A 20,286-nucleotide genomic window follows, 5' to 3' on the forward strand; every position below is an offset into this window, starting at 1 on the left:
TCCCTCTGTGGGCCCAGGTCACAGTGGTGGCCAGGGAGCAGGTCTGGGCAAGCATGAGGACAGACACAAAGAAGGTGGTCACCAGGGTGAGGGGCCAGAGCCCTGGGAAGATGCCCCTCTGCTCCCTCCAGCCCCAAGCCCTGCCTTTCCAGCCCAAGGGTCTCCAACCCCAGGGAGACGGTCTCTGCTTGCATTCCTTCCTTCATTCATTCAACGTGTCACACATTCCAGTGGCAGGCACTGCTCTGGGCCCTGCAGGATTGCTGAGCCCCAGCCTCACTGGTTCCGTACCTTACTGCCTTCAGGCCGGTAGAGGACACAGCCCATTTGCCTGCCCAGGGACTGTCCCAGGATGCACAGTGGCTGCAGGGTGGGCCCCATACCTCCTTCTGTCCTCTCTTCCTGAGGCCCAGGCATGAGGCGCCCCTTAGGCATCCCCTGTTCCAGGCTCACAGGTCACTGTGGCTCCTTCTGCCTGCCCCGCCTCTCTTCATCGTCCCTCCGGACCCCCGAACCCGGGGTCTCATCCTTCTCCCGTCTCTATGCTCTGCCGCACAACTGTATGAACGGGGGTGGGAGGGTCCGTTCCTCTCTCCTACCTGCCCTGGACACAGCGAAGACCCCTCCAGGGTGCTCAGAGGGCCAGGTCCCTCTTCCCCTACCTGCCCCATCAGGGGCAATGAGAGAGGCCACGTTTGGCTTTACAGTGAGGTTAACAAACTCACTTCCAAGGGCAGGGGCTGTGGGACTCCAGGTAGGAGGCTCTGGAGGCCTTTGGAGGCAGCCCCACCCACCCAAAAAGTCAGCCACTGTGTGTGCTCCTTGGGGGGCAGGGCGCCCACCCACACCTGCTCGAGGGCACCACCCTCATGCCCAAGGAGGGTGTTCTGGACCCGGGATGTGTTCTCTCTTGTTACCCCAGTAACAGGAATGAGCTCCCCTCTTTGGGCAGCTCCTCTGTGATAGAGGATCACAGGTGATGGAGGTGAGGCCCACCTGCAGCCAGACCCCGGGGGAGCTCTGGGCACATCTAGGGAACCGGGGTGCCCTGCGTGTTGGGGGGGCCCAATTATACAGGGTCCGTGCTAGTCTGGATTAAGGTCAAGATAAGGCCAAGTCAGGGGTTTGGGGGTTCTGGGCCTGGATTTAGGCCACACACAGCCACAAGTTTCAGCTGGTGCGGGCAGGGCTCACAAACTGTGTAGCAGACAAGAGTGTGACTGGGTTAGTGGTCCAGGCAGGGCCGGCCTGGGAGCCAGAACCAGCCAGCAAAGCAACCTGACCCTGAAGGGCCAGGCCCAGGCCTGCACCCCCTTCGGATGTCTCCCCATTCGAACCCGTCCAGGTGGCTCTTGGCTGTCCTGAGCCCAGGAAGCCCCGGCCATGACCTGCCCCAGCCCCCAGAGAGCACCCTCCACCACACATGCCCCACACTCAGACATGAAGGCAGCGCCCCTGGGCCCGTCCTGCGGATTCTTGCAGAGGCCAGAGCACACGCACACACGCATGAACGCAAACACGAGAAGCAGTGTGCTGGGGCCGCACCCTCCCGGCACCACCGGACTCTCCTCAGGATAATTATTTATTATTCATAGTCATCAGCATCTTCATTAATTATTCATATGATCCTTAATTATTATCCTTAACAATAAGAGCAGTAAATAGCAGAAAAGTCCTTGAGGTGCCTAAGGCCCAGGGCCGGGTGCCTCCGGGCAGCTAGACCAGCTACTGCCCCCAGGGCAGTGGGGGGACCCCAGACCCCTGCCACTTCCCAGCCCTGCCTCTGCCTGCCCTTCCCGCTGGGGCCCAGGAGACTGCAGGAGGAGATGGTCCCAAGGGCTGGGGTTGGAGCTGTGCCTTCGAGTTCCTCTCCCCTTCGTGGCCAGGGCCTCCGGGGCGGTGCCTCTGAGGGGAGGGGCCCAGGCAGTGCGCTGAACCTTTCGTGAGCCACGTGCCCACACTGGGCGGCCCCACTAACTGCCTGGGTCTGAGCCATGTCTGTGCAGGGGCTGGGAGGTGAGGGTGCCCAGCTGGCCCGGCAGGGAGAGGCGTCGAGTAGGGCCGTCTTGGGGGAGCTCCGGGGTCCCCGAGGGGAGCTCTTCACACACCATGAACTGGGAAACCTGTGAAGAACAGAGAGTGTAAGAGGCAAGGAGCCCTCAGAGGAAAAGGCAGGGGACAGAGGGGCAATCAAGTGGCTAGAGAGCAGGGTCAGAGTTCAGAGAGGGTCGAGAGAATCTGCTGACAGAGGACAGGACAGAAAGGGGCTGCAGAGGGCACACCGAAGGGCCAAAGCAGACAGAGCAGGACACCATCCACGGAGAGAGGCGTGGACAACGAAAGAGGGTGAGGGGGCGGGGCTGTACTCAAGGACACGCCCCTTCCTTCCCAGGGACCGTAGCAACTAAATCCAAACCAACGCAGAACAAGGGGCCCTGAGCTGGGACGGAAAGAGAAACAAGGTTCCTTCTTCCAACCTAGAAAGAACTCAGGGACCAAATGCAGGCTGGCGGCCAGGCCCCGGCAGGCCAGGGAGCGTGCCAGGGCAGGTGGCAGGGTTGGTGGGGCTGACGAGCCTGCTGTGAGCTGTGCGTGGGAGGCTGTGAAGGGAGACTGGCACATTTGCTGACGTGGGCTCCGTGTCTGCAAACAGGAGCAGGCGGCATGCTGGAGGGGGAGCAGGCGCCAGAGGCAAGAGGACAGATCCCAGGACGCCTCCCGTCGCCAGAGGAGCCCCTTCTCAGGGCCCAGACACAGCTGTCCTGTCAACAGGCCACTCAGGAGAGGACAAAGGCGGCAGAGGCCCATCTCTAGCAGAAGGGGAAAGCTGTGGACCGGATGTGCCACCTTAGGAACTAGTGAAAGCCCTGTAAGGCGGCCAGCATGACAGCCATTGGCTGCCACAGTCAGATCTGGGAAACCCAGGACCCAGTCCCAGGACTCACTGGCACACAGCACTGGCTACCAGGCCCTGGGCTCCATCGGTTCTCCTTGCAGACCACTCGTGGTCAGGACCCAGGCACCATGAGCAGACCTGGCTGTTCCAGTGACAAAGGGGTGCCCACACCACTCAGCCTGCCGGTGCCTCTGCGCAACTGTCTGGGGGCTTTGGTTTGGGGGTCCTCCTGCCTTGCCTGTGCCCACAGCTCCTGAGGCAGCCCTCCTCCAGCAAAGTCGGGGAGGAGACAGGGGCCCAGGACTGAGCAGAAAGGGCAGCAGAAGAGGATTGGGAGGAATTGGCCTCGAAAGGGCAGGGCTGGGATGCCAGGGCAGGAAGGGGGCTTGGGACCTCACCTGAGAAAGCGAGTCCAGGGTGAGGGGGGGGATGGGGCTGACGGGCAGCAGAGGACAGGTAGAGGTGGGGCCGGGCCCCGGAGTGGTCACAGCACTGTAGGCAGGCGGGACCAGCGTCATCTGCCTCTGTAGCAGCTGCAGGATGGTGGCCATGTCTGCACTGAGCCGGGTCTCCAGCCTGGGTCAACAAGGAGGAGGACGCTCTGGGTCTCAGGGAAGTGGAGACACGGGTAACAGTGACTGTGGGAGACTCTGCGGATGGGCCAGCTGGTCAACCCCAGGCCCACTCTTCACCCTAGGTGTGGCTCGACTCTGAGTGGCAGGAGTCCACTGCCGGGCACACGGGCAGACCTAGACACAGGATGCTCTCCATTCTCGCTACAGTACTGCCAGGGGCCCAGAGATGACGCCACGGTACAGCACGACCCACAGACCCTCCTACACACACCGATGGGGCTAGACCGGACCTCAGGGGCTGCCCTCACCTGTTGAGCTGCCTCTGGAGGGCATCCAGCCTGCTCTCCACGTCGCCCCGGGACCGCCGGCCGGGGCTGGAAAGAGGGATGTTGAGGAGGCTCGGGGTGGGGGCGGGGCATCGAGGCAGCTCCTGGTACTGGCGGCCCCGGCTGTCCCCCCAGAAGCTGAAGATGTTGGACACCCCTGAGAAGGCACCTGGAGCCAGACAGCTGGGTGAGGGAGACTGGGACCCACGCCAGCCCCCCAGCCCCTCCCCTCCGGGCTGCACCCTACCTGACAGTGGGTTACAAGTGTCACTGCTCTTCTCACAGTCCTCCGTCAGGGGCTCCCCACCGGGCGGCTCTCCGGGGGGCCTGGGGCTGGAGAAGGGCACCAGGCGGAGGGGGCTGGAGCCGCGGCCTGGGCCCTCATCGTCACTGCTCTCTGGGCTGGAGGGGCCACTGGACGGGGTCTCCCCCCACGGCCCCCCTGGCCGGCCCTGGCCACTCGGCCCTGCCCCCGCCCGGCCAGACCCCAAGGCCGACACCTCCCCTGGCTGTTCCAGGTCTGTGGGAAACAGAGAACGGGCCTCAAAGAGGGCAGGGCTTTCGGAGGGGACAAGGGAGTGGGGCGGGAGGGGAGAGGAAGGGACCGGAACAGGCGGAATGTGGCAGGGCGCCCTGGGGTGTCTTCTGTTCCCCACCCGCCAAGCAGACTGAGAACTCGGGGCGACCCCGCCGGCGCCCAGCCTCAGGCAGTGGCACTTCTGGGCGGGCTCTCTGGGTGCCCGGGCCCTCCGCCGTGGTCCCCCCACCCCCTTGCTCTCCTCTGTCCTGTCTCTTCTCCCTCATCAGTTGGAGGCAGCGCCCACCCAGAAGCCCCGGGAGGGACAAAGCAGCTCAGGGACGCCCCTGAAGTGGAGGGCAAAAGAAGGCTTCCTAGAGGAGGTGCCAGTTCAATGGGCCTGAAAAGATGGGCTGCGTTTGGACAGTGGGGTGAGGAGCGAGGACTCCTGAAGGTAAGGGCAGGAAGGTCTCCGGAGCCTGAACAGAGCAGACACGCGGACCCGGAGCTCCGCCCTCCTCGTCGCCTGGACCCCACCCTCCTCCATGTGTGGGTCAGGCCTCCCGCGGACCCCCGCCCCCGCCCCCGCCCCTCCCCCGCCTCACCCTGATCTGTGCGCCTGCGGAAGGACAGCTTGCGCTTGCGTTGCCGACTAAAGCCACCCTCCAGCTCCGCGCTGCTGGGAGAGCCCGGGATCATGTTGGTCTGGAACCAAGGGAGGCGTCAGGGCCCTTCGGCGCTACCGGCCCGCCGGGCTCAATCTCCAACCCTCATCATTAGCTGAGGTAATGAGGCAGGGGGCTCCGCCCTGGGGAAAGGTTCCCCGCAGAGACATGAGCTCTGCCCGCGCCCCCCCACCCCCCCAGACTCGGACTGAGGCTGGGCCTCCATACCATTTGACAGGCAGGGGAGCAAGCCCAGAAGGTCACTCAGCCGAAGGGCAGCCAACCTGGGTGCGGCTGGCAGGGGCAGCCCACTCACGTCTCGCAGGTTGAACGTGATCTCCAGGCTGGACCAGAAGTGGTCGGAGAACTCGGGGTACATGTCCAGCACCTCCAGCAGGTCATCGCGATGGATCTTGTGCAGGTCACAGTAGGTGAGGGCCCGCACGTCCCCGTTGGACTTGCCAGGCCGTGCATAAAGGTTCAGAGGCTCTCCGAAAATGTCATTTTTCCCTGGAGGCCATGCACACAGAGGGCAGCTCAGCCCCTGGGGCAGCAGCAAGTACCCATCTTCCTGAATTTTCACACTTGGCCCCCAGCCGACCCATCCCCCCCTCAGCTTCCAAAGTCAGATGTGCAGTGTGGCCAGCTGTGCCTGAGGGAGAAAGGGCAGCCAGCAGGACCCCCCACCCCGTATCCGGCTCTGCCTGTGGCCTGGGCTTCCTTAGGTTCTAACTTCACTTCACACTGCTCCCCACCTTGGGAATCCACATCCGAAACGTCTCCTCTCTGGCCAATGACTGCACCCTCATAACAGTGTTTTCTAAACTACAGATCAGAACACAGTAGGAACTCAATACCAACGTTTGGTTTACTGAAAGAAAATAAGCCGGCATAGCTTTGCACAGACAGAAACCACCTGGTAAGGCTGAGCGTTTCGTCGAGAAGCTGGGTTCGCTGTGTTTGGGGGTGTTTGTGCACTGAGAAACAGAAATCTCAAATGCCCCCCCCCCATGACAAGGGAAGAACAGGAAGAGGGCAGCAGGTCCCCAGCCCAGGCACACCTGCCCAGGTGTACAGGTAGGGTGGAAAGGAAGGGGCCAGAGGGGAAGAGGGGCAGGACTCCCTTTGCTTTGCTGGGCTTGGATGTAGCATGTGAGGCTGCAGGGGTTTTACTAAGCTCCTTCGGAAAAATCATATGTGCAACCCACCATGCTCCACTGCTCACCGAGGAGCAGGGTTCAGTGCTGCCTAAGGCAGGCACGCACCCCCACCTCCCTTCCTGTGGGGAGATCCCCAAGGGAAACCGAACCTGGGAACCCTCAGAGACCAGCAACCCGGCCCCCCGTGGGGCTCCTCTCCACTGCCCCACGCTGAACTGGGGTGAATGAAAGAAGCCCACGGTCCCCATAAGCAGTTCCTGGCCCACAGACTCCACAACTGTGTCCTCCAAGGGCGGGGGCCGCCCCAAGCCTTTGCACACTTTCTGGCCCAGTCCCAGCGTACCCAGGATGGCCACCACGATGTCACCCCGCAGGATCTCGATGGAGCCCCGGGAGATGAAATAGAGGGCCGTGAGCAGGTCCCCCGCGTGCACCAGCGTGTCTCCTGGTGGCGCATGCGTCGTCTTGAACTTCATGGCCAGGGCTCGCAGGCAGCCCTTGGTGGCCCCTCGGAAGGGCTTGCAGTGCTGCAGCAGCGAGCGGTTCAGGTGCAGGCAGATGTCGGCCTGCAGGCACTCTGGGAAGCCCTTCAGCACCTGGGGGCGGGGCGGGCGGGGGCGGGGCCAGCTCAGTGCGCCACTCCCTGGGCCCCACTCCACCCAAGATCCAGGGAGAAGCCTCAGGGTCCAGTGCAAGGCCCACTGGGGCGGGGAGGGCCTGGGGACCTATTCCACTCCACCCCTTCTAGCTGGGCTACCTTGGGGACACTGCCTCATTCCCCTGGCCCACCATTTGCTTATGTGTCAGGTGTGGAGATCAGTTCCTGGAGGGGCGGTGGCTGAGAGGACTAACCACCATGGCCTACATACAAGGGCCTGGTCACCACCTTCCCCAAAGTGAAGGCTCTCCGAGTAAATGAGCTCCGAGGGCAAGAGGAGGGTGACACACCTCTCAGGGTCCTTGTAAGCACTCCCTGTAACCACCTGAACCACAGAGTGTGAGTCGTGCTCACGGCCGCTAGAGGCGTCCCCACCGCCCCTCCGCTCCCTCCAGCCCACCACCAGCGGGCAGGAAGCCTGGCGGCCTCACCGCGTTCATGTCGATGCCGTTGGTGTAGGACCAGGCGTGCTGAAAGTACTCCTCGAGGCGCTGGCGCAGGGGGTTGGGGATCTGGTGGAAGCGGATGAACTCCCGCACTCGGAGCATCTGCGTGTGGTAGCGGGCTGTGCCCGAGTACAGCCGCTGGATGATGGCCGACACGTTGCCAAAGATGCTGGCGTACATGAGGGCTGGGGGCGGGGGTGAGTGGGGCTGTCAGCGTCCGAGGGACCCGCCCGCCCCTGCACCAGTCAAAAACACACGCAGTCACGTCTCCGTGTGAATACACACACTAGTCTCAGACACAGAAGCCCGCCCAGGCACGCACGCCCTTGGGACTTGCCTGTGCGCCTTCCCTGGTCTCCCTGCCCCCAAACACAGCGTAATGGTGGCCCTGGAGTCTAGAAGTCCCGGCCCCGCTTGGTCCCTCTAGCATGCACTCCCTGCTCCACCTGGGGCTCCTCCCACCGCCCCACCCACACCCAGCGCACACTCACAGCCAATAAGCATGACGCAGATGGAGAAGATCTTCTCTGAGTTGGTGTTGGGGGAGACGTTGCCAAAGCCCACGCTGGTGAGGCTGCTGAAGGTGAAGTAGAGGGCCGTGACGTACTTGTCCTTGATGGAGGGGCCGCCCAAGCCGCTGCTGTTATACGGCTTGCCGATCTGGTCGCCCAGATTGTGCAGCCAGCCGATGCGGGAGTTCATGTGCGGCTGCTCCATGTTGCCGATGGCGTACCAGATGCAGGCCAGCCAGTGCGCGATGAGCGCGAAGGTGCACATGAGCAGGAAGAGCACCGCCGCCCCGTACTCCGAGTAGCGGTCCAGCTTCCGCGCCACGCGCACCAGCCGCAGCAGCCGCGCCGTCTTCAGCAGCCCAATCAGCTGGGGTGGGAGGAGACAGTCCACGGGGGGCAAATGAAACGTGGAGGCACTGCAACACGGCAGCCCTGGGGGGAGGGGTGGGCATCGCAGGAAAGGTCCCCAAGGACTTCCTCCCAGGACCACCTCCTAGTCGTGGAAGCGCCTCCCACGCACTGATCGCAGCACAGAGTCCCATCACTCTTTGCGCTCGCTTTGTGACTAAGGGCTCGTGGCCTCAGCGGTGAGAATGAGGAAACTGGAGCTCAGAAAGTTGTGACCCCCACCCTAAGCTGCCTGGCCACAGGTCCTACTAGCTTCCAGGGCACTTTTGCTGGAATTGGAAGTCAGTGGCCTCTTTGGAGAGAGGAATGAGATAGACACGCCCCCTCAGGAGCTCTGTACCTGGTGAGTGGCTAGGTGGGCGGGGGACTGACTGGCCTGGGTCAGCTGCAGCAGCCTCCAGGGCCCTGCCACCCTCTCTCTCTACCCACCGATTTGCTCCACTACCTTCACCCTTCTACCACGATCCCCCAGGCCTCTGCCCTCCTCTCCTACCAACCTACCTCCTCCGAGCCAGAGCCAAAGATGAGCAGGTCAAAGGGGATGGCGGCCACCATGTCAATGAGGAACCAGCCCTTGAAGTAGTGGACGGCGATGCGGCCAGGGTGGCTGACCACCTCCTCGTTGGCGTTGACGTAGGTGGTGCGGAAGTTGATGAGGATGTCCACGATGAACATGATGTCCACGATGAGGTCCACCACGGCCAGGGGCTGGCAGGCGTAGCCGCAGTCGGGGGTCGCGGGGCCCTCCTCCGTCTCCTTCAGCAGGAAGGCGGCCGAGTAGGGCGTGAAGACGGCCGTGTAGATGACCAGCAGCAGGATGAGCCAGTCCCACACGGCCTTGAAGGGGCTGTAGTGCAGGATGGTCCAGCGGTGGATACGCGGCGCCTGCAGCTTGTACTCCGGCAGCACGTCCGCACCCAGGGACAGGACCTGGACAGGCGAGCAGAGCACGGGGTCAGGGAGGCCAAAACCTTTTGCTCAGAATGCAACCCCTCAGCCAAGCAGCCACAGCGATTACCACCCCTCACTCTGGGCACCACAGTGCCCCGCACAGCACAGGGGCCTCCTGGCGGGCTCCCAGTCCAGGACGCCATCGGCACTGCCGCCCGTCACCAGGGCAGACCCCAACCTCAGGGAGTGACTCCCCTGCTGCCTCTCACCCACACTCCCCACCCCTACCACACACATACCCCACGGCCTCAGCCCGAGCCACTGGCCAGCCACACTCAGGCCCCCGCCCCTGCTGCTCCTGCAGCCCCTTTGCCGCCTGGCCCAGGGCAGCCCTCCCTCACTCCGAGCAAGGCACACAGAGAACCCAACCCAGCCACAGATGTGCCTCCATGGACACAGAGGGACAGGCACACAAGCAGATGTCCGGAAGTGACACGCCCAGAATAGGCTCACCTTCACACCCTGCCCCTCAACAGGCAGGCAGAGGCAAGCCCACCACCCGGACCTGGTGGCGGCAGGCACGCTACTCTTCCTCCCCAAGTCAAACTAGAAAGAGCCGTGGCCAGCTTCCCACTGCCCAGGAGCCTCTGTCTGTCCCCTGAGGCCACCCCCTGCCCCTGCAGACAGCGGACAGAGAAAGGTAACTGCCCCTGGATGGGTCTTCTTCCAGTGCCCGAGAGGCTGAACCATACCTGGTAGCAGTGACCCGGCCCCTGGCTCTGCCCACAACAGACCAGCACACACCACCCACGTGCGGGGCCGACCTGGACCCTGCTCCCACAGGAGCCAGCCCCAGCTCGCCCACCCCCAGCTTACTACTGCGTGGTCTCAGGCCGAGTGTGTCACTGCGCTTGACCTGGTACCCACGGAATACTGAAGCTCATTTAAGCCAAATCTTGGGTCCTCACTTGTGGGTGGGAAGGATCTTCCCCATAGGTGTTCCCCAGCTGGGAGGAGATTATGAGCCGAGGCAGAGAACTCAGGTGCCAGGTGCTGGCGGCAGCGGGGCGACACTCAGGCTCACCCTTGAGCTGCCTCCAACACCCCCTGCTCTGCCTGCTGTAGGCTCTCTGCCCTGGGGATGGAGCGGTGGGTCCCAGGAGGTGCCTACAGAGTCATCAGCCTAGGGGACCACGGAGCAGCCACCAGCACCTCAGGTTATCCCAGAAGAGGTGAGCCAGGTGCCTCAGATCAGCTGGCCCCACCGCCAGCCAGTGGCCTCTGACCCCACCCGCCTCGGACTCTGGCCCCGAAACCTGGCCCCCTGAAGCAGCCGCCTCGGGTCCACACCCAGTGCGTGAATAACCGGCGTGGTGGGGCCCAAGGCCCAGCCCAGGCCTGGCGGATGCCCACCAGGAGAGATGTGGTGCACGGAGGCGTGTTCCTCTCCTCCCTGGGTCCCCTGACATCCTCTCTGGGCACCTGGTTCATGCCTGCCCTTCTTCTCCTCCCTTAGCATGCTGAGCTTGGACAGTGTGGGCCACAGGAGCCCGGGGAGAGGGAAGTCCTGGCCAGAAAGGCACTGGCCACCCAGCCCCAGCAGGCCTGGGGAGGAGCCATTTGGAGCCAGGAGCCGGATGAGCAGGGTTACGGGCCCTCTGGTTCCCCAAACCGTCCTGCCTCTCAGAAGCCCTCTCTGGCCTGGAGCCAGAGTCAGCCAGAGACCTCTGAGCCGCATCCTGAATTAGGGTCCCAGCCCTGGAAGGGAGAGGGAGGGGCCGGGAATCACCTACCTCCTGGGCCACCAGGCTGGAGATGCGCACGGCCCGCCTTACCCGGCCTTTCTGGGCCCTGGGCCGCAGAGCCCCTGTTCCGCTTGCCTTCCTGGCGGGGGCCGCCATGGAGGACTTGGCTCCCCCCAGCCTGCCTGCCCCGGGGCCGAGGGCCAGCCAGTGCCTCACCTGCGCTCCAGCTGCAGTCCCAGCCGAGGCTGCGCCCCAGGGACTGGCGGCCTGGCTCCCCGGGAAGCCTCTGGCGTGAAGCCAGGGTCGCTGGGGCTGAACCCCAGGGCTGGGGTCACCCTGGCAGTGAGTGTGGACAGTGGCCCGCCTGGCTCAGGCTGCCCATGGCCTCCTGGTACCGCCCGGCTGCCAGGGTGCTGCGCTTTGCCCTCACCAGCCCGGCGGCAGCGGCGGCGCGGTCGGAACCTCAGCTTCTCCGGCCTGCCCCTCCTCCTCCCAGGTCCCCACCCCCACCGGCCAGCCCGGCCAGCGGGCCCCCTCCCCCGCAGCTGCTCCGGGCTCCTGCTGCAGCCGCTCCTGCAGCCCGCACCCCTCCCCCGTCCCCGGGCAGCCTGGCCTGTCACCACAGATTAATGGTCTCCCCAACACCCCCGCCCCGCCAGTCCAGTGCCCAGCCAGCCAGAGTCAGACAGACACCCAGAGATGGAGAGACTGCCCAGGGACCGGCAGAGCCCAAACACACACTCACACTGACACAGAGCCGCACACACAAACACACACGCAGTCCACAAGCACACAGAAGCACGCTGCTGTGGGTACAGCAGCAAGGCAGACGCCCGGGCTCCAGGTGGGATCAACAGCCAGGGCCGGGCGGGAGGGGAAGAGGCAGCCAGATATGGGGCCTGCGCTGTGGGGGAACATTGTGGACTCCGGGCCAAGGGGCTGGACACCTGGCAGGGACCCAGAGAGCCAGAGGCAGTGGGAGCTGGGCCAGGAGGAGGGCTGAGGAGGGCAGTGCAGGTGGCCCTCTCCCGCGGGCCCACTGGGGGGGCTGCCGTGGAAGGAGCTAGAGACAGCACCAAGGACTGAGGAGTGACAGGCAAGGGACAGGAGCCCCCACTGTCCTGGGCATGTCACCCTCTGCCAGGGCTTGAAGAAGGAGCTGGGCTGGACTGGGGCGTGGTGGGGGTCTATAGGAGATCTATCTTGCTGCCACAGGGGGCAGGAGACAGGCTCAGCCTGCCACCAGGCGGTGCTGGGCATTGCCCCAGAGGCCAGTGGTCTTCTCTGGATCCAGGGACCTGATCCCTACATATCTGTGCACCCACCACCATACCCTCCCCTCCCAATGTGGTTGGGGAACATGGGTGGGCACTTCCAGGCCATCCTGGCCCAGGCTGGGTCCCCACTCTTCCTGACTCATGGCCTTGAAGAATCAAGACCCCCCAGCCTGGACCTCTGGGGCCCCTTCTAATTCAGAGCCTCCTGTGGGTTGCCCCCCAGCAGCCCCTGACCACACCCAGAGGCAGACACTGTCATGGTCCTGTCTGCGGCTGCCTCCCCCACCCGACCCGGCCCTCTCAGGGGCCCGGCCCCCACTGTACCCCAGTATACCCCACTCTCCTCCCCTGTGCCCCACCAACCTGTTTGCTGTGTCTGCCCTGTCCCAAGGCCGCCTCCTCTCCAGCCCCCCTTTTTCCAGGGCCTCCCACGCTGTCCTCTCACCCCAACTCTGAAATCCCCACTCCTACCCCCAGCCAGCAGGGCTACCCACCCCTTCCCAGCTCCTCCAAGCCAAGGGGAGAGCCAGGGACTGGGCACCTACCTGGGTGACCTTCTCAGTGACATTGTGTGTCCGCTCCTTTATCTTGGGTGCTATGATCTCCCGGTCACTGGTGGGCGAAGCCAGGAAGGGGTCGCCCTTGAGGTCCACAAAGTTGAGGGTGATTTGGGGGATCTTGCTAATGGTGCGGTAGCGCACGAGGTCCGAATCTGATGTGGAATTAAGCAGGCCGCTGCGCAGGGGGTGCATGGCCCCTGGGGTGGGGAGGGAAGTGGGGTTAGGATAGCAGGCAGGGGCTGCATGGCCCCTGGGGTTGTGGGGTGGGGGTAGCAGGGTCAGGGTGGCAGGCAGGGACCAACATAAAACTGAGGTGGAGACCAGGCCCTGCACAGCCAGGCCACTGGGGTCGCTGTGCCATGGATGCGAGCTCAGGAGAAAGGGGCAGAGTCGCTGAGAAATGAGGCCAGCCTCGTCCCCACTTGAAGGAAGCGAGCCAGGATGCAACAAGGAGACAGCAAAGGAGGAACAGCCTCCCTAAGGGTCTGCTCAGAGGCAGGGAGACCAGGCAGAGGGCCAGGTCCTGGCAGAGCCCAAGATGCCTTTCCTGCCCTTCAGACACCCCCTGGCCCTCCCTGCTCCAGGGCGTCCACGGGGAGCCAGCTCCACAGGGCGCAAGGACTGTGGAAGTGCAAGCACCTAAGGGGATGAATGGACATTTAATGGAGTAAAAGGCCACTTAGTGGGATTAAATAAGTGCTTAATGGGATTTCCATCTCCCAGGCACCTAGGACAGGGCCGAGAGGAAAGCAGCGCAGGTCCGGGAACAGGTCAGGCCTGCAGGGTGGGGAAGGGCGCCCTCACCGGTGCTGGCGTGGCGTGGTGGCGCCGGCAGTGCCCCTGCGCGCATGGCCTCGATGTCGTCCGCAGACGAAGCGCGGCGCACGCTGGCGCAGCTCTCTCTGGAGCGAGTCCGGGCCAGGCTGCAGCTGGAGCCGGAGGCGTCAGGGTTGAGACTTGGCGCCTGGGGCGATGGTTGCGGACGCTGTGCGCAGGCGGGCGGGGAGCTGGGGCCCACTAACGCGCGTCGCTCCTCCGCGGGCCCCAACCCCTCCACGTGGTTGTCCATGGCGGCCACCTCGTCCAGAGCCAGCGACTCGCTACTGGGAGCCGCAGGGGTCAGGTCCACATCCACCACCACGGCACCCGGGGCACCCGGGGCACCAGCGCCTCCTGCGTCACCCACGCTGCCCGCACCTCCCGGTCGCGACGACTCTCGGGCCGTCAAAGCCAGCATCGCAGGCAGCTTCAGGCGGAAGGTCTTGGCGCGACCTGCGGGGAGAGGGGAGTTGTGTGGCTGGGGAGGAGTCGGGGCGAGCAGCCCCAAGTGGGCAGGCCCAAGACCTGGACTCCCTGACACCCAGCAGAGGACGGTGGGGAAGAGGGCATGCCTGCCAGCCAGCCTTCACTGCACAGAACTCAAGTCTCAGAAAGAAAAAAAATTCTAGAATACAATCTTATCTAAGGCTCTGAAAATAATAAACTATTTCTTGAGCCACATACCACCCTGGGCTGTACACAAATGATGGTGACTCCAAACTGCCCCCGTGGGCAACACTGTCCCCACTCCAGACGGGGGGAATGACAGGCACCAAGGAGCTGTGTGAGTTGCCGGGAGCCACACAGTACACAGGGGCGAGGTGCTGGCCTTCCTGCCACTCGGCCTCGGTGGTATTAACGATGCCATTTTATTTTTATTTTTGTACAGATTTTATTTACTTATTTTTAGGGAGCGGGGAAGGGAGGGAGAAAGAGAGGGAGAGAAACATCCATTGGCTGCCCCTCAAAGCGCCCCGACCAAGGATGAACCTGAAACGCAGGTTCAATGCCCTGACGGGGAATCAAACCAGCGACCTTTTGCTTTGCCTGACGCTGCCCAACCCAGGGAGCCACGGAGGCCAGACTGCCGTTTCAGAATTTGAGCAACAGCGGGGTGGACTCCTTTGCCTTGACTCTGAAGAACCAGTTAGAGTTAAACCCATGGGGAGGAGGGGTGTCTGGGCCGGAGTCCCCTGTGTCTGCAGCCATGATGAACCCTCCCCTCAAATCCTCTTCTCAGCCCAGGCCACAGCAGGGAGGCGGTCAGTCCAGGGACAAGGACCAGGGGCAGAAGTTCCCCAGAGAGACATTTGAGTTCCTAATAGATGGGGCCTTCTGACCAGCAAAGGGGGCTGCTCCGAGGTGGCCAGGGCCATCTGGAAGGGAGCATGCCCCACCCCTGGGGCTGGGGAGAGGACCCCTCTGAGGAGGTGCTACGGAGGAAGCCCAAGCAGGTGCCCCTAGGACACCAGCTGCGATCCTGCCCCGAGGACCTGTTTGAATTCGGACTCAATCTGTCGCTCCATCTCTGTCGGCTCCTCGAGAGCCTGATGGGACCAGGCCACATTCTCGGTAGCCTCTGAAGGGACCCGGCACACCCATTCCTTTCCGCAGGGCAATGGCCTCAGGGCCCCAGAGAAGGGGGATCTGGTATCCCTGCACCAGTCCGAGGGCCGCCACCCTTACCTGGAGCCAGCCAGCTGGTGGGGGGCCCACGGTGATTGGTGTCGCGGGCCGGGGACCCCACCAGGTCCTTCTCCATCACCACCTCGAAGTTGAGGATGAACATGATGACGGCCCCATCCTCGTTCTTCACAGGCACCACGTCCACCAGGCACAGGAAGCAGCTCCCTGCGGGGTGGGGGACACGGCCACTGTGGCACCAAGGCCCCTGGGTGGGCAGAGCAGAAACCCGAAGGGGCCCGTCCACGTCTGCCCCCCTCCCACCGCCCTCGTGCCAGGGGGCGCTGCTGCCCCCCAGCTTGCTGCCGGCCGGGCCCTCTGCTTCTCTGGCTTCTCCATCCCCCTAGGCCACCTCTCCCTGTGTGCCCATCCCTCACCCTGGCTCCAGCGCCCTCCTGTCCCCACCTGTTCACCTCCTTTTCCCTCTCCTCTCAATTCACCCTCGAGTTCCTCACTAGTGTAGGGCGGCGGCGGCGAAGCCCCCAGACTTGCAGGGCGCCTGGGTTGAGACCCCACCTCTGCTGCTTAGTCATTTACGCATCAGGCTTACGTGATAGTCCCTTTCTGTGCCTCATCTTCCTCATCTGTAAAATGGGAGTGACGATAGTCCCTTTGTCCTGAGTTGTAAAGATTACGTCAATGTACACTGAGCCCCCGGGGCCGTGCCTGGCGTGCTCCGGACTCCACCCCTGGGTCAGTGACTCCTCTCTGTCCCCACCCGGGCTGTCTGTCTCCACATTACCCCCCAGCTGTTGTGTCCATCCACAGAGAGATACGTTCAGAAGTGGAAAGCAAGAGGTTCAAAACCGTGACAGCAGCCCTGGCTGGGGTGGCTCAGTGAATTGAGCGCCGGCCTGCAAACCACATGATCGTGGTTCGATTCTCGGTGAGGGCACATGCCTGGGTTGCAGGCCAGTTCCCAGCAGGGGACTCACGAGAGGCAACCATACATTTCTCTCCTTCTCTCCTTCTCTCCTTCCCTTCCCCTCTAAGGGTAAATAAATAAAGTCTTTAAAAAAAACACGTGACAGCAATTCAACATTGCGAGGCGATCTAAGCGCGCAATGTTGCCTTTCACAAGGGTGTTGGTCTGTGACGTGTTAGAAATGACGACGTGTAACCCTTCACCACAGAGTCTCCAAGCGAGCTGCTCCTGGGTCTCGCATCTGTCTCTCCTTGCCTCCCTTTCCTCTCCCGGTCTCTCTCTTTCTCTCTGTCTGGCCACCGGGTGAGGCCAGCCCACCGGGCCAGATGGGCCCCGCCTACCTCTGCTCCCTGTCTGGTGCATGGCCCCTCGCCCTCCTCTCTGCTGATTCCTGAGGAAGAGCCTGACACACCTATTCGCCTGCTGTTCCTCCTTCTCTGTGGGCCCTGTGGCCACCAGGCTTGTCCCTTATCTCCCTTTCTCCTCGGGGTGGGGGACAGAGGCTTCCCTCCTTGTCTTTCTCCCCCTGCCCACCTGTCTTCTCTGAACTGCAGGGACCTGACTTGCCAGTGTCTGCGTCCCCCGGGCTGGGCCTGGCACCTAGAACAACTCAGCAGGGAGCAGGCACCGCCCCTCAGGTTTGGCAATGGGGCAGTGATGATGGTGAGGGAGGGGACAAGGATAGAGAGGGATGGAGGGGGAGTGACCAGCAAGCTGGAGGGGCTCTGGACGGTGTTTGGTACCCACCACCAGGCCCTGGGGGCTCAGCCTTGGGGAGTGTACAGCAGTGGCCTGAGCAGACCAGGCGTGAAGGGCCTGATTCCTGCAGGCCAGCAATTCTAACAGCTGTGGAATTCCTCTCACGAAGGAGAGCCTCTGAAACATGGTGTGACGGGGATGAGCGGGGCTGAGCCAGGGGAGGGGCTGGCCAGGCNGGAGCAGGCACTGCCCCTCAGGTTTGGCAATGGGGCAGTGATGATGGTGAGGGAGGGGACAAGGATAGAGAGGGATGGAGGGGGAGTGGCCAGCAAGCTGGAGGGGCTCTGGACAGTGTTTGGTACCCACCACCAGGCCCTGGGGGCTCAGCCTTGGGGAGTGTACAGCAGTGGCCTGAGCAGACCAGGCGTGAAGGGCCTGATTCCTGCAGGCCAGCAATTCTAACAGCTGTGGAATTCCTCTCACGAAGGAGAGCCTCTGAAACATGGTGTGACGGGGATGAGCGGGGCTGAGCCAGGGGAGGGGCTGGCCAGGCATTCTGCACCGCACTGAGTTCCCCAGGGCTCCACCCTCGGAACCTGAGCCGGGGTTTCTGTCTGGACCTCTCACCAGCAGCCTCTCCTGTTCCCTGACCTATGGCCTCTGACACGGTGACATGGCCTAATTGAAGCACAGCTGTCCCCAGCACTGCAGGGGGCCGGTCCCAGCTGGAGACCGCTTGGCACCCAGACGGCTCGCCTAGGCTTTATGCCCTAATATGGTGATGGCCAGCAGCGGCCTGGACAGGGACTGACCCTCATTGGGACTCCGAGAGGCCCAAGACAGGAAACCTTAGCCTTGGAGACCCCCGGGGCCCCAGTGACCCAGGCCCCTGACCCCCACTTCTCACCAGGAAACTTGGCCCAGGAAAGTCCAGAGTGTGGAACCCGGAGGAGCCAACCTTTCAGGACAGCCTAGGGGTTCTGGCCTTAAGGCCTCAGCCCTGGGACCCACTCCATTCAGACTTCTCACCAAGAAGAGCCAGAGCTGCCTTCTGCAGCCAGGACAGCCTAGGACCCTGGCACCCCAAATCGCCAGCCCAGCCCCTGTGTGGCTGCAGAAACTCCAAACAGAAGCCCCGCTGGGGCTCAGGCTCACCCCTGCCCATAGACACGCACTCGCACGCGGGGCCCCCTTGGCCCCTCTCTCCCTTAGTGACATTCAAGGAATTTTTCCTTTCAAATAACCCTGTCGGAGCCCAGCTTATTCCAAAAAATGTGGCCTGGAGCCCTGCCTGATGGCTGCGGGAAGTGGCAGGAGGAGGGGCGGCGCCAGTTGCTACTTTCAAGGGGAAATGGGAGGAAGGAGAGCGGCTGGCCAGAGTCAGCCGCGGCTCTCTGAGGCTCTGCCTCCCACCCCTCCGCCGGATTGGTTGGGTCCTCTGTGAGCTGCACGTCGCCCACCTCCAGCCAGTCCTGCAGGGGACCCCATTCCCTCCTGGCTGGAAGTATGGGGTGTCTCTGAGGGTCAGCCAGGCCAGGGGTGAGGCACAGGGACAGCGGGAGCAAATTCCAGCTTGCGGGCATGTGGGCTCTAACCCGCACACAGCGGAGATGTCAGTCGGAGCTGAGGTGCTTCGGGAGCCCCGCGCTGGCGCATGCAACGCAGCAGTGCCTCGCCCCCCATCAGCGCTGCACCTGTCAGTCACTCAAGCCTCTTCTGCCTCCACCCGTGCTCTGCCCCCAGGGAGGCACCCCTAGGAGCAAGGCTGGCTCGGCCGGAAGAGCCGAGTGAGGCTGCAGTTCCGCGGGCGGCCACACAGTGGCAGGCGCGGCGCGCAGTCCCGGGGCGCCAGCGCTGGATCCCGCGTTCAGGGAGGTAGGGCCGGGGTGGAGGGCCCAGGGCAGTGGAGTCAGGTGGCCTTCGTTCATTGCATGAGAATGACCTTGGGCAAGTCACCTCCCGCCCCTGAGTCCCAGGGTGCTTGTCTGCAGCACGGGGCGGGGGATGTCGAGCCCACCCCACAAGGCTGGAGGATGAATGACATGCTGTGTGTGAAGCAGGAACAGGACTCGAAGGTGGTCCTGACACTGGGAGAAGGGGGCAGGAAGAGACAGGAGGATGGGCATCAGCAATGGAGAGGCCCCGGGCCCCCTGACTCACGTGGCTGAGGCCAAGAACACCCCCGATCCCCAGCCTCAGCTGAAGACCCCTGGCTCCCAGTGAGGAGGCTGGGTGCCCAGCCTTTGCCTGCCTCCTGGGGCTTGGGATGCCCTGGGCCCTGCAGGGATGGAGATGAGGAAGGTAGACACAACCATGCAGCTCACCGCAGGTCACTGAGGAGGGAGGGTGAGGGGACAGAGAGAGAGAGCCTGGGGAAGAACCCAGCCTGGACACATTCCAGGTGCAGCGGGTACAGCTCCTCCTGACCCCGGGGGAGGGCTCTGTCATTCATCGGAACACAGACCCGGAGGACTTTCATCTGGTGCCAACCCTGGGGCATCATCTCTGCCCAGCATCTCAACCCAGCCTCGGGCCCCACCTGAAGTCCCAAACCAGATATCCCACCCCTGGAACCCCTGGCCTCGGCTGTATGGTGGGCAGGTCTTATCAATCAGGGCAGCTTATGCCGGGGTAGGGGCCAGCTGGGATGCTGGGCGTCCCTCAGCAAGCCCCCAGGTCAGATCTCAGTCTGCAAGCTAGGTGACATCGTGGCTCCTGGGGGGTGGCTCCTCTTCCCCCATGAGCATTCACTGAGGGCACCCATGTGAGGCGCTGGGGCAGCATGGACAAAGCAGGCCAGCACCTGCCCTCACTGCCGCGGGGGAGTCAGCAGGACCCTAAGTTGGAGCCTGGGCAAGATAGAGGAAGAGAAAAGAACCCAGACAGAGGGACAGACCCTGGGGAGCAGAGCTGATCTGCTCAACCATCAGAAAACCTGGGCATGTGCTATGCAACCGTGAGCAGGTCATTCACCTCTCTGAACATCACACTGCCTGGGGGGGGGGGGGGAGCCACAGGGCTGAGTGACTCCCGCCCGGAGTGCGGGATGAGATGACAGATGGCTGAGTGGAAGCATCCAGAGCCGTAACAAGACAGGGTGCTGGGGCCCTGCAGGGAAGGTGACCTCGGAGAGGCAGCCCTGGTCCCCTCCCTGCCCTGCACCCAGCAGGAGGAGTGGAGCCCAAAGTCATGCCGAGGGCAGGAGGCTGGGGCCCCAGCCATCCCGTCCGCCCCCAGGCAGAGAGGCTGCCCCCGTGCNCTGAACATCACACTGCCTGGGGGGGGGGGTGGAGCCACAGGGCTGAGTGACTCCCGCCCGGAGTGCGGGATGAGATGACAGATGGCTGAGTGGAAGCATCCAGAGCCGTAACAAGACAGGGTGCTGGGGCCCTGCAGGGAAGGTGACCTCGGAGAGGCAGCCCTGGTCCCCTCCCTGCCCTGCACCCGGCAGGAGGAGTGGAGCCCAAAGTCATGCCGAGGGCAGGAGGCTGGGGCCCCAGCCGTCCCGTCCGCCCCCAGGCAGA

The 20,286-nt window shown here is 63.4% G+C and overlaps 1 protein-coding gene and 2 long non-coding RNA genes across 5 annotated transcripts in view; 2 read left to right on the forward strand and 1 right to left on the reverse strand.

The window, feature by feature from the left end:
* Positions 1–1,569: 1,569 nt before the first annotated feature.
* The window catches only part of KCNH2 (potassium voltage-gated channel subfamily H member 2), a 31,774-nt gene continuing 13,057 nt past the window's right edge, over positions 1,570–20,286 (reverse strand). The window contains exons 3-15 of one of the 3 annotated variants that reach the window (XM_037029501.1): positions 15,142–15,306; positions 13,441–13,908; positions 12,622–12,833; positions 8,665–9,093; positions 7,735–8,122; positions 7,229–7,362; positions 6,483–6,735; positions 5,296–5,489; positions 4,920–5,019; positions 4,045–4,317; positions 3,780–3,966; positions 3,295–3,472; positions 1,570–2,123 (exon numbers count right to left, since the gene is read on the reverse strand). In XM_037029501.1, coding sequence (XP_036885396.1) covers positions 1,974–2,123; positions 3,295–3,472; positions 3,780–3,966; positions 4,045–4,317; positions 4,920–5,019; positions 5,296–5,489; positions 6,483–6,735; positions 7,229–7,362; positions 7,735–8,122; positions 8,665–9,093; positions 12,622–12,833; positions 13,441–13,908; positions 15,142–15,306 — 3,131 coding nt within the window. In that variant the 3' untranslated portion in view covers positions 1,570–1,973. Of the gene's footprint in view, positions 2,124–3,294; positions 3,473–3,779; positions 3,967–4,044; positions 4,318–4,919; positions 5,020–5,295; positions 5,490–6,482; positions 6,736–7,228; positions 7,429–7,734; positions 8,123–8,664; positions 9,094–10,847; positions 11,973–12,621; positions 12,834–13,440; positions 13,909–15,141; positions 15,307–20,286 lie in introns of those variants that run through there. The other 2 variants (XM_037029500.1, XM_037029502.1) reach the window with 2 other exon arrangements.
* Positions 5,326–6,586, forward strand: LOC118975524 (uncharacterized). The gene is made up of 4 exons (XR_005064084.1): positions 5,326–5,410; positions 5,811–5,898; positions 5,998–6,056; positions 6,514–6,586. It is a non-coding gene; the product is annotated as an uncharacterized LOC118975524 (long non-coding RNA).
* LOC118975525 (uncharacterized) lies at positions 8,178–8,876 on the forward strand. Its single transcript, XR_005064085.1, has 3 exons — positions 8,178–8,506; positions 8,636–8,694; positions 8,801–8,876. It is a non-coding gene; the product is annotated as an uncharacterized LOC118975525 (long non-coding RNA).

Source organism: Sturnira hondurensis, unplaced genomic scaffold, assembly GCF_014824575.4.
Source record: "Sturnira hondurensis isolate 20B ecotype Veracruz unplaced genomic scaffold, ASM1482457v3 Scaffold0020309, whole genome shotgun sequence".
Lineage (NCBI taxonomy): Eukaryota > Metazoa > Chordata > Mammalia > Chiroptera > Phyllostomidae > Sturnira > Sturnira hondurensis.